At 45.7% G+C, this 12884-nt stretch overlaps 1 protein-coding gene across 1 annotated transcript in view; it reads right to left on the bottom strand.

Annotated features, from left to right (window-relative positions):
* Positions 1 to 12884, bottom strand: part of CRYL1 (crystallin lambda 1) — a 57412-nt gene that overhangs the window by 33640 nt on the left and 10888 nt on the right. Inside the window, exon 3 of the mRNA XM_006073239.4 lies at positions 5703 to 5829. Within this exon, the coding sequence (XP_006073301.1) occupies positions 5703 to 5829 (127 nt within the window). The remainder of the gene's footprint in view (positions 1 to 5702; positions 5830 to 12884) is intronic.

Here is a 12884-nt window from a genome sequence, read left to right on the forward strand (position 1 = left end):
TCCAGGAGTTGGTGATGGACAGGGAGGCCTGGCGTGCTGCGATTCATGGGGTCACAGAGAGTCGGACACGACTGAGTGACTGAACTGAACTGAACTGAACGTAAATGTATCAATGCTACTCTCTCAATTCATTTGACCTTCTCCTTCCTCTGCTGCGTCCAAAGTCTGTTCTCTGTCTATGTCTCTATTCCTGCCCTGCAAATTGTACATTTTTCTAAATTCCAGATATATGTCCTAATACGTGATATTTGTTCTTCTCTTTCTGACTTACTTCACTCTGTATAACAGGCTCCAGGTTCATCCATCTCACTAGAATTGACTCAAGTGTGCTTCTTTTTATGGCTGAGAAATATTTCATTTTATATATGTACCACAACTTCTTTATCTTTTCATCTGTTGATGGACATCTAGGTTGCATCCATGTCCTGGCTATAGTAAATAGTGCTGCAATGAACATTGGGGTACATGTATCTTTTTCAATTATGGTTTCCTCATGGTATATGCCCAGTAGTGGGATTGCTGAGGTAAGGTAGTCTTCAAACCACAAAGATTATTTCAATGTGTTAAACTGTTTTATTTCTAAACATTAATGGTCAACATCAATGGTTAAAAATACATTATTTAGTTAATAATTGGATAGTGTACAAGTAAATGATTTCCCAACCTATAAAAAACACGCTAATAGGTAGATCAGTATGTAAGGACATGGGGGAAAAAGTCATAATATATTACTAACTGCAAAAATCAAGTCAAAAGCATTACACCATTATAGGATTCATGTTATTAAAATGTTAAGTCTGTAATATATGATAACAAGAGTTGTAGAAATCTGGATAAATAAACTTCAGACTCTCGACACAATATTCACCCCCAGAGGTTGGAAGATGAAGGAAGAGGGATTTCACTTTTTACTTCATAATGTCTTTATGCTTCTTTTCTTTCCCCTACGAGTATAAGCCATTTGTGTGTGTGTGTGTGTGTGTGTACCACTTTTGAAATTTTCAGGGGACACGTGTTTCATCCCTGGTCAGGAACTAAGATCCTGCATGCTGCTTGCTGTGCCAAAAAATAATAAATAAGTAATAATAATAAATATAAACAAAATTGAAAAAAATTCAGGAGAAATTGAATTTACACAAAGAAATGAAGAATGCTGGAATGGTGAAAATGCAGATAAATATAAAGTTTAATTTTAATTGCCCTAAATGTTAGTTGACTGTACAAAGAAAAGGCAGCAGCTGTTATGTGCTGAGACAGGATATGTAAAAGGAAAACCTGTGACAACAGCAGAAAAGCGGAAAGGTGCTAGGAGTGTGCTGCTATAAGGTTCTTACCCAACACATGAAGGTAGACCATGACTATTTAGAAAAAACTTCATAAACCCTATGGTAATCGCCAAAAAAATATTTCTAAGAGGTATAAATGAACAATCATGGAGATAAATGAAATGATAAGAAATGCTCCATCTATAAGCCAGCTGAAAAGTAGGGTGGGGAAGAACACAAAACAAACAGAACAAATGGAAAAGAACAAGCAAGACAGTTGATTTTAATCCAACCCTATCGATAATTACACTAAATGTAATGGACCAAAACATGCTAATTAAAAGGGTCTGTCAGAGGGGACAGAAGTTCAATACCCAACTATATGCCTGGTTTGAACTGAGAAATGAATCCACAATTATAGATGTCAATACTTTTCTCTCATTGATGGAGAGAAGTAACAGAAAATCCGTTAGGATGGAAAAGACCTGGATAATACTATCCAGCAACTTTACCCATATTTACATATTACAGTTCACTCCGAAATATATTTCTCTCAACTGCATATGGAATATTCACCAAAATAGACTATATTCTGAGTTATAAAACATGCCTCAACAAAATAAAAGAATTGAAATAACGTCAAGTATGTTTTGAGACTAGAACAGATTTAAACTCAAAATCAATAACAAAGATATATGGAAAACCCTCCCAATTTAAATAAATCAAACAACCCACTTTTAACTATATTACTATGTGCTAGCAATGAACAAGCAGAAGCTGAAATTTGTGAAGGTACTATTTACGGTAGCATCTAAATCAGGACACGTTTATGTGTAAATCTAACAAAGCACGTGCAGTCCTGGTGAGTCCACATTGTACCACATTACAGAAAAGGCAAAGCTGCAGGCACAAAACCAGACCAGCGGCTTCGGGCCTGGGCCAGACCGCAAAGTGGGAGGAGGGGACTTTGTGGGGTGGCAGAAATGCTCTGAAGCTGGGGAGGGCGGTGACATGACCACATGCATTTGTTGGAACACACAGATCTGAACACTAAAACTGCCGGCTTTTATTATATGTGAATAATAATCCCATTTTACAAATTAATACACACACGGAACAGGAAAAATGAAATTCAGGATTCAACGTGCACTCCTGGGCACACTCAGTGCTGCCGTCCCCCCTCTCCCCCTACTCCCACCAAAAGGAAGATCACTCTGAGTCTCAGTGGAAGAAAACCAAAAAAGGCTGACCTTGCAAATGTATAAATTTTAAACCATAGTATTTGTTACGAACACTGCTTCCTGTAATTACTAACAATCTCAAAGTCCTTACCAAAATGACTAAGCATTTTCCCAGTTTTAGAGGTAAAGGTTCAGATGCAAATTCTCACATTGACATAGAAAAACACATCTGAGTTGTCTGTGCTGATTATAAGGAAAGTCCATTTAGAGCTCACAATTCCATGACCAAAATTCCCATGGCTCCTACCAGCTAACTACCTGGATCTTAGGTAAAAAGTTGCAGAGATGAGATAAGGCCTCTGTGTCATAGCTAATGACTCTTAATGCTCTGCAACAGTCAATGCTTTAGAAACTTTTCAGAATACACTTATTTCTCTAGCATGCTAGATTTTCTTGCCAGGCCAGATTTGATTTCAAAATTGCACTAAGTGCTAGAAATTCAGGTTCCATTCTCACTCCCTCCCACATTTCAGCAGAGGAAACCTTCTGACCCAGGCGCCCGCCCACTGGGACTTGGATGGAAGACAAATCGACCACTCACATTTCTAGGGCGGTGATTCCCGGGGCTCAGTAACTTGCACTACTGGAAGCTTTGTGATTAAAGAAGTGTTTGTGTTAATTCACATGCTCTCCTCCTGCCTTTGGGCAATTCCCTAAAGTAACGATCGTTTTCTTTTTATAAACAAAAAAAGTCTCCAAAAAGCCTAGGTGAATTTTTCTACGATGAGAATTTGTCCTTAAACGGGAAAGAGGCAGCCATACAGAGTCGCTCAGAGGAGGCAGCTAGCAGGAGGTCTCTGAACACTAAGACTGGAGGTGCTGTGAGGCCCCTGGAGAGCAACTGCAGCCCTGAGCCTTGATTCTTTAGGTTCAAGGTCTTTTTTTTTTTTTTTCCCATGTGGCATTTGTGATCTTAGTTCCCAGACCAGGGATCAAACCTGGGCTCCAGGCCATGGGAGCACTGAGTCCCAACCACTGGACCACCAGGGAAGACCCAGAATCTTTTTTTTTTTTTTTTTTTTTAATGGGATCAGGAGAGAAAGAAATTTAACACAGACATGTTAATTATTCCTGGGGCATGACTTTGCAAGAGCTGCATGTGTGCATGCCCAATTGCTTAGTCATGTCCCACTCTTTTCGACTCCATCCAGGCTCCTCTGTCCACGGAATTCTCCAGGCAAGAATACTGGAGTGGGTTGCCATTTCCTCCTTCAGGGGATCATCCTGACCCAGGGATTCAAACCCACGTCTGCTGCATTGGCAGGTGGATTCTTTACCACTAAGCCACAGGGCTTCCCTTGCAATGGCTAGTGCTGGAAATTTTATAATAAGCCTCATAAAGACTGCTTTTGGAGAAGGAAATAGCAACCCACTCGGGTGTTCTTGCCTGGAGAATTCCATGGATGGAAGAGCCTGGTGGGCTGCAGTCCTTGGAGTCAACGAGAGTTGGACACGACTGAGAGACTAACACAAACACACACAAAGATCGCTTTAGAAAAATAACACTGCCAGTTACTGCGTGGATCATACCATATCACTTCAGGGAAGAAAAGAAACAACAGAAGGCTTGACAATTAGTACTTGAGGCTGGAGATGAAACTTTCCAGCCATCATCACAAACAGATTACAAAGTACAGCAAACATCTCAGAGGAAAAAGCAAAGGGCACTGGAAACTGTTCAGAAAAGAAGCCAAGTCACTCTAGTGGAGACAGACCCAAGTGGACACCACTGTTCTGGGAAACATGTGGTGACACGTCACATGCTCACCTGTCAGGTCACATCATACACGTCATTGTAAGCATTCACTTCCATCATGTAAATATCATGTATCAAATTGATCCCCAAAGGGGTTTCCTACTGTTCTCATTGGAAGCAATGGAGCCTGGCCTGGAATAAGGGTCACGTATGGATGTGAGAGTTGGACTGTGAAGAAGGCTGAGTGCCGAAGAATTGATGCTTTTGAACTGTGGTGTTGGAGAAGACACTTGAGAGTCCCTTGGACTGCAAGGAGATCCAACCAGTCCATTCTGAAGGAGATCAGCCCCGGGATTTCTTTAGAAGGAATCATGCTAAAGCTGAAACTCCAGTACTTTGGCCACCTCATGGGAAGAGTTGACTCATTGGAAAAGACTCTGATGCTGGGAGGGATTGGGGGCAGGAGGAGAAGGGGACGACAGAGGATGAGATGGCTGGATGGCATCACTGACTCGATGGACGTGAGTCTGAGTGAACTCTGGGAGTTGGTGATGGACAGGGAGGCCTGGCGCGCTGCGATTCATAGGGTTGCAAAGAGTCGGACATGACTGAGCAACTGAACTGAACTGAACTGAGGTGACCACAACCACCGAGAACAGGAATGGAGGCCTCAGCGGGCCAGGACGAGGGGCTCAGAGCTCAGGGCCAGGTTGGCGTCCACCCCTGGACCCTTCACTGCGCGGGACACAGGATGCGGTAGAAAGAGTGGGAAAAGAGGAAGAATTCTACCGTGTGGACTGAAGGAGCGTCGGGCCTGAGGCCTCTGCACCAGGAGCCCCGCTCAGGCCTGGCTTTGCTCCCAGTTCTCAGCTCAACCAGCGTCACAGACCAGACGAGACACCAGCAGTGGCGGGGCACGGGGTGAGGAGGGGCAGGGAGCAAGGCCCTGTCAACCCCGGGCAGCTTAAGTGTCATGTTTTGGAAGCCGGGAGACACCGGGTCTTCATGGGGCGGTAGCTGCGTTCAGGCCCTGGCAGGCTGGAGCCTGTGTGGGCACCGAGCTGCTGCCAGTCCACTGGGCCTGGAGTGTCCTCAGCGGTGGGGACGGCCTGATTCTCTGAGTGAAGTCGTTGGAAAAAGTAAATGCAAATGTTGCAAGACACTAAAGGGTTTCTCTTAGGCGATCTCTTATATCTCAGAACAAACAACAACATAGTCTCTCATCCAGTTAGATAAAAATAGGCAAGTGTTAGCTGTCCAGAAGACCTTCTTTTTGCTCAACATTCTAATCCCCCAAGAGAGAACTCCATCCTGGGGAAGGGGTAGTGGAGGAAGGGGGTAGGAGGGGGTTGGCGAGACAGTGTTTCCGGTCACGTGAACGCCATCTGTACCTGCGGGCTCACGATCCCCACGCCTTCCCCTGCCTTTGACCCAAGGACCCCGGGGACAGGCCCTGCCAGCCGGGTGGGCCTCAGCGGGCCAGGATGTGTCCCCACTCACCTGCACGTGCAGGGCGCCCTCTACTGCCTCCCGCAGGTCAGAGCAGCCACTGATGAGTGACAGCTGCTCCTCGGCGCCCAGCTCGCCTTTCAGGTACCCCGACAGCTCCAGCATCTTCATCTCCTTCCTGGAAAGCAATGGAGAGTGAGCCATGAGCATTCAAAACAACTCAAAGTCAGAGGTCTGCTTCACCCATCAGCAGGAAATGTGAAGCAGAGCACGGTGCAGCCCTAAGCAGCGAAAGAGCAGAGGAGAAACCAAGTGCGGTGAGAACGTGGAGCAATGAACCCCAGCACCACTGGCCATAACAGACTTAACAGCTGTAGCCAGTGTGGCCAACATCAGATGCTTTTTCAGAAGATTAAAAACAAGACTATCGTGAGCCAGCGATCCCACTTCTGGGCCTACATGTGAAGGTAAAAGTGGAGACTCAGATATTTGTACCCCCATTTCCACAGCAGCATTGTTCACAGTGGTCAAAAGATGGGACAACTCCATGTCCACAGACAGATGAATGGATACACAATGGAATGCTGTTGTTCAGTCACTCAGTCATGTCTGACTCTTTGTGACCCCATGGACATCAGCACGCCAGGCTTCCCTGTCCTTCACCATCTCCTGGAATTTGCTCAAACTTATGCCCAACATCTTATCCTCTGTTGCCCACTTCTCCTCCTGTCTTCAATCTTTCCCAGCATCAGAGTCTTTTCCAATGAGTCAGTTCTTCGCATCAGGTGGCCAGAGTATTGGAGCTTCAGCTTCAGCATCAGTCCTTCCAGTGAATATTCAGTGTTGATTTCTTTAGGATTGACTGGTTTGATCTCCTTGCAGTCCAAGAGATTCTCAAGAGTCTTCTCCAACACCACTGTTCAAAAGCATCAATTCTTTGGTTCTCACTTTTCTTTATGGTCCAACTCCCACATCTGTATGTGACTACTGAAAAAGCATAGCTTTGACTACACAGACTTTTGTCGCAGTGACAATGTAATGCTGCTGCTGCTACTGTAATGTTACTCAGCCTTAAAAGGGAAGGGAATTCTGACACCTGCTACTCCACAGATGAACCTTAAGGACATGATGCTGACTGAAATAAGCCATCACAAAGGGACAGATTCCATGTGATTCCACTTATATGAGGGACCTGTAGTGACAGAATCCACAGAGACAGAGAGAATGGGGGTTGTGGGAGGGGAGTCGTTCTTCAATGGGGACAGTGTTTCAGTTTTTCAAGAGGACAAGAGTTGTGTGGATGGATGGTTGTACAATACTATGAATGTACTTAATACTGCCAAAATGGACACAACAGTTATTAAGATAGGGGACTTCTCAGTGCTTAAGACCGAGCTTAACCACTGCCAGGGGTACAGGTGATGGCAACCCACTCCAGTGTTCTTGCCTGGAGGATCCCAGGGACAGGGGAGCTTGGTGGGCTGCCGTCTATGGGGTCGCACAGAGTCGGACACAACTTAAGTGACTTAGCAGCAGCAGCAGGGAACTAAGATTCCAATACCTCGAGGCACAGCCTCCTCCCCCTGCCCCCCAACAATGCCTGTGGGACATAGAAGCAGAAAGCAGGGCTTCTTGGGCCTCAGTTCAGTGCCTCTGGGGAGAGGGCTGAGAGCAGGTGCCTGGAGATATGGACCAGGCAGGGTGAAGACTCCTGAGCTGGGCCCACATTCCCATCTCGGCCTGGCAGACGGTGCAGTGTGTCCTGCCTATAACTCAGGACATGTTAAATACACAGACGAGCAAACACACACAGGCTCCAGAACATTGTCTGGATTCCTGTGCCAGTGACTCAGTTACTCTTACATAGTTTTAGGCTGCAGGTTTATCATTAAGCTGTTGGAGTTCTTGACAGCAAGCTGGGTTTGCGCTCAGGGGCGGAGGGTGTCAGCCAAGGTTGGGGAGGCCCTGGGATGGGGCGACGGCTCAAGCATGGCTGGTGACCTGAGGGTCTGGGTCTCAGGTCACTGGGCTGGGGGCTATAAGAAAGGCCAGGCTGTGGCATAGCTGAGTGTGGGAACACTGACTGGGAGGGACAGGCCTGGGTCAAGGGTCTGCAGGTCACCCCTGAGCCCAGGCACCCGTGGGGTCCCTGCTCGGCATTCCTGGGACGCCAGGGCCCACTTGGGTCAGCCGGCTCCTTTGTCCTGTTTCTTCCTTAAAGCTGTGCATTTCAAACTTTTTGTTTTAGCCACAAATAGAGGAAGGGAAACTCTTTTGCTATTGTTACTGTGAGGAAAAAAAAAAAAAAAAACACTAGAAAGATGCGCTGAAATACAGATTTCTTATTATCTTCAACCAAAAACAGCTTCATGGCAAAGAGGAGTCCAGGATCCCTTAGGCGGGTGTGGCCTCTCCTGATACCAGATAGCTGGGTGAAGAAGCCATCACAAGCCATCACAAGCCATCACACCAAGGAGGACTTGGGGTTAAATTTCTTTTTTTAAGGAGAGACAAACTCTAAGGTTTTTGTCATATACAATACCCAGTTGTGGGTGTGACTGGTGATAGAAGCAAGGTCCGATGCTGTAAAGAGCAATATTGCATAGGAACCTGGAATGTTAGGTCCATGAATCAAGGCAAATTGGAAGTGGTCAAACAGGAGATGGCAAGAGTGAACGTCGACATCCTAGGAATCAGCAAACTAAAATGGACTGGAATGGGTGAATTTAACTCAGATGACCATTATATCTACTACTGCGGGCAGGAATCCCTTAGAAGAAATGGAGTAGCCATCATGGTCAACAAAAGAGTCTGAAATGCAGTACTTGGATGCAATCTCAAAAACGACAGAATGATCTCTGTTAGTTTCCAAGGCAAACCATTCAATATCACAGTAATCCAAGTCTATGCCCCAACCAGTAATGCTGAAGAAGCTGAAGTTGAACGGTTCTATGAAGACCTACAAGACCTTTTAGAACTAACACCCAAAAAAGATGTCCTTTTCATTATAGGGGACTGGAATGCAAAAGTAGGAAGTCAAGAAACACCTAGGGTAACAGACAAATTTGGCCTTGGAATACGGAATGAAGCAGGGCAAAGACTAATACAGTTTTGCCAAGAGAACACACTGGTCATAGCAAACACCCTCTTTCAACCACACAAGAGAAGACTCTACACATGGACATCACAAGATGGTCAACACTGAAATCAGATTGATTATATTCTTTGCACCCAAAGATGGAGAAGCTCTACACAGTCAACAAAAACAAGACCGGGAGCTGACTGTGGTTCAGACCATGAACTCCTTATTGCCAAATTCAGACTTAAATTGAAGAAAGTAGGGAAAACCACTAGACCATTCAGGTATGACCTAAATCAAATTCCTTATGATTATACAGTGGAAGTGTGAAATAGATTTAAGGGCCTAGATCTGATAGATAGAGTGCCTGATGAACTATGGAATGAGGTTCGTGACATTGTACAGGAGACAGGGAGCAAGACCATCCCCATGGAAAAGAAATGCGAAAAGCAAAATGAAAAAAAAAAAAATTAAAAAAAAAAAGGCAAAATGGCTGTCTGGGAAGGCCTTACAAATAGCTGTGAAAAGAAAAGCAAAAAGCAAAGGATAAAAGGAAAGATATAAGCATCTGAATGCAGAGTTCCAAAGAATAGCAAGAAAAGATAAGAAAGCTTTCCTCAGTGATCAATGCAAAGAAATAGAGGAAAACAACAGAATGGGAAAGACTAGAGATCTCTTCAAGAAAATTAGAGATACCAAGGGAACATTTCATGCAAAGATGGGCTCGATAAAGGACAGAAATGGTATGGACCTAAGAGAAGCAGAAGATATTAAGAAGAGGTGGCAAGAATACACAGAACTGTACAAAAAGGATCTTCACGACCCAGATAATCACGATGGTGTGATCACTGACCTAGAGCCAGACACCCTGGAATGTGAAGTCAAGTGGGCCTTAGAAAGCATCACTACGAACAAAGCTAGTGGAGGTGATGGAATTCCAGTTGAGCTATTTCAAATCCTGAAAGATGATGCTGTGAAAGTGCTGCACTCAATATGCCAGCAAATCCGGAAAACTCAGCAGTGGCCACAGGACTGGAAAAGGTCAGTTTTCATTCCAATGCCAAAGAATGCTCAAACTACTGCACAACTGCACTCATCTCACACGCTAGTAAAGTAATGCTCAAAATTCTCCAAGCCAGGCTTCAGCAATACGTGAACCATGAACTTCCAGATGTTCAAGCTGGTTTTAGAAAAGGGAGAGGAACCAGAGATCACATTGCCAACATCCGCTGGATCATGGAAAAAGGAAGAGAGTTCCATAAAAACATCTAGTTCTGCTTTATTGACTATGCCAAAGCCTTTGACTGTGTGGATCATAATAAACTGTGGAAAATTCTGAAAGAGATGGGAATACCAGATCACCTGACCTGCCTCTTGAGAAACCTGTATGCAGGTCAGGAAGCAACAGTTAGAACTGGACATGGAACAACAGACTGGTTCCAAATAGGAAAGGAGTATGTCAAGGCTGTATATTGTCACCCTGCTTATTTAACTTCTATGCAGAGTACATCATGAGAAACGCTGGGCTGGATGAAGCACAATCTGGAATCAAGATAGGCGGGAGAAAGATCAATAACCTCAGATATGCAGATGATACAACCCTTATGGCAGAAAGTGAAAAGGAACTAAAAAGCCTCTTGATGAAAGTGAAAGTGGAGAGTGTAAAAGTTGGCTTAAAGCTCAACATTCAGAAAACTAAGGTCATGGCATCTGGTGTCATCACTTCATGGGAAATAGATGGGGAAACAGTGGAAATAGTGTCAGACTTTATTTTTTGGGGTTCCAAAATCACTGCAGATGGTGACTGCAGCCATGAAATTAAAAGACGCTTATTCCTTGGAAGGAAAGTTATGACCAACCTAGATAGCATATTCAAAAGCAGAGACATTACTTTGCCAACAAAGGTTCATCTAGTCAAGGCTATGGTTTTTCCAGTAGTCATGTATGGATGTGAGAGTTGGACTGTGAAGAAAGCTGAGCGCCGAAGAATTGATGCTTTTGATCTGTGTGTTGGAGAAGACTCTTGAGAGTCCCTTGGACTGCAAGGCGATTCAACCAGTCCATTCTGAAGGAGATCAGTCCTGGGTATTCTTTGGAAGGACTGATGCTGAAACTCCAATACTTTGGCCACCTCATGCGAAGAGTTGACTCATTGGAAAAGACTCTGATGTTGGGAGGAATTGGGGGCAGGAGGAGAAGGGGACGACAGAGGATGAGATGGCTGGATGGCATCACCGACTCGATGGACATGAGTTTGAGTGAACTCCGGGAGTTGGTGATGGACAGAGAGGCCTGGTGTGCTGCAATTCATGGGGTTGCAAAGAGTCGGACACGACTGAGCGACTGAACTGAACTGAAATGATTTGGATATTAGCCAAAAAAAACACAAAACACTAGTTCCACTAGTTCCAATATTTTACACTGAGTATTCTAGAACTTCTGCATCAAGCTTTGCAGGGAACAAACATAAATACCTGGGAAAGGTGAGATGCTCAGCCAGCTTCTGGGCCTCATAGGCTACCACCTCGTCAGGTGACTGCAGTGCACCAGTTTCACCTCTAGAGGGCAGTGGAGCACCGCCCAGGACGCAAAAGATCAGTTCAGTTCAGTTGAGTCGCTCAGTGGTGTTGGACTCTGCGACCCCATGAATCACAGCACGCCAGGCCTTCCTGTCCATCACCAACTCCTGGAGTTCACCCAAACTCATGTCCATCGAGTTGGTGATGCCATCCAGCCATCTCATCCTCTATCGTCCCCTTCTCCTCCTGCCCCCAATCCCTCCCAGCATCAGGGGCTTTTCCAATGAGTCAACTCTTCTCATGAGGTGGCCAAAGTACTGGAGTTTCAGCTTCAGCATCAGTCCTTCCAAAGAATACCCAGGACTGATCTCCTTTAGGATGGACTGGTTGGATCTCCTTGCAGTCCAAGGGACTCTCCTGGGTCTTCTCCAACACCAGAGTTCAAAAGCATCAATTCTTTGGCGCTCAGCTTTCTTCTCATTCCAACTCTCACATCCATACACTGTGGAACACTGTGTGGACACTTTTTTCATTCATTCATCTCATTTTTACCATTTTTTAATGTCTTTGAAGTGGGGGGGGGGGGAAGAGGCAGAATATCAAGTTTTTATTAAAAACAGGAGCTCCAGACCTGCTTTTTCATACTGTTCATGGGGTTCTCAAGGCAAGAATACTGAAGTGGTTTGCCATTCCCTTCTCCAGAGGACCACATTTTGTCAGAACTCTCCATTATGACCCATCTATCTTGGGTGGCCTACACGGCATGGCTCATAGTTTCATCCAGTTAGACAAAGCTGTGGTTCATGTGATCAGTTTGGCCAGTAAGCTGAAGCTCCAATACTTTAGTCACCTGATGAGAAGAACTGACTCATTGGAAAAAACCCTGATGCTGGGAAAGATTGAAAGCAGGAGAAGGGGCCGACAGAGGATGAGATGGTTGGATGGCATCACCAACTCGATGGACATGAGTCTGAAAAAGCTTCGGGAGATGGTGATGGACTGGGAGGCCTGGCGTGCTGCAGTCCATGGGGTCGCAGAGAAGACTTCTGCTTGACAGCACAGGGCCCGGTCCCCAGTCTGCCAACGGCTGCACCCCCCAACACACCACTTACTCACACGGGTGACCGGCCCGTGCCTCGGACACCTCAACCTGAAAACCTCCCCAGAGGCAGACAAAGGCCAGTGCGCTGCAGGCAGACCATCCCTCCATCTGTGCCACCGGAGACCTGGGGATCTGCGTGCCCAGACCCACTGCCCGAGGGAAACCTCACAGGGAGAAGCGACCAGAAATCACATTCCTGTGTCCACACCCTACTTAATCCTGTGTGAGCCTTCACAGCCCTCCCACCCAGGGAACACATGTGTCCACATGCCTGGAGCCCACAGGACGGGGACGTCGGGGTGACTCCCTGAACCCAAGAGCAGTCACTCCTCACCCTACCAGCCAGAGACAGTCAAAGTACTCTGGCTTCTCCCCGGTTTTAAGTATATAATTAGCATACGTGAGAGTCGGACCATAAAGAAGGCTGAGCACTGAAGAACTGATGCAGCAAGATCCAACCAGTCAATCCTAAAGGAAATCAATCCCTGAATATTCACTGGAAGGACTGAGGCTGAAGCTGAAGCTCCAGTACT

The sequence above is a fragment of the Bubalus bubalis genome, chromosome 13 (genome assembly GCF_019923935.1).
Source record: "Bubalus bubalis isolate 160015118507 breed Murrah chromosome 13, NDDB_SH_1, whole genome shotgun sequence".
NCBI lineage: Eukaryota > Metazoa > Chordata > Mammalia > Artiodactyla > Bovidae > Bubalus > Bubalus bubalis.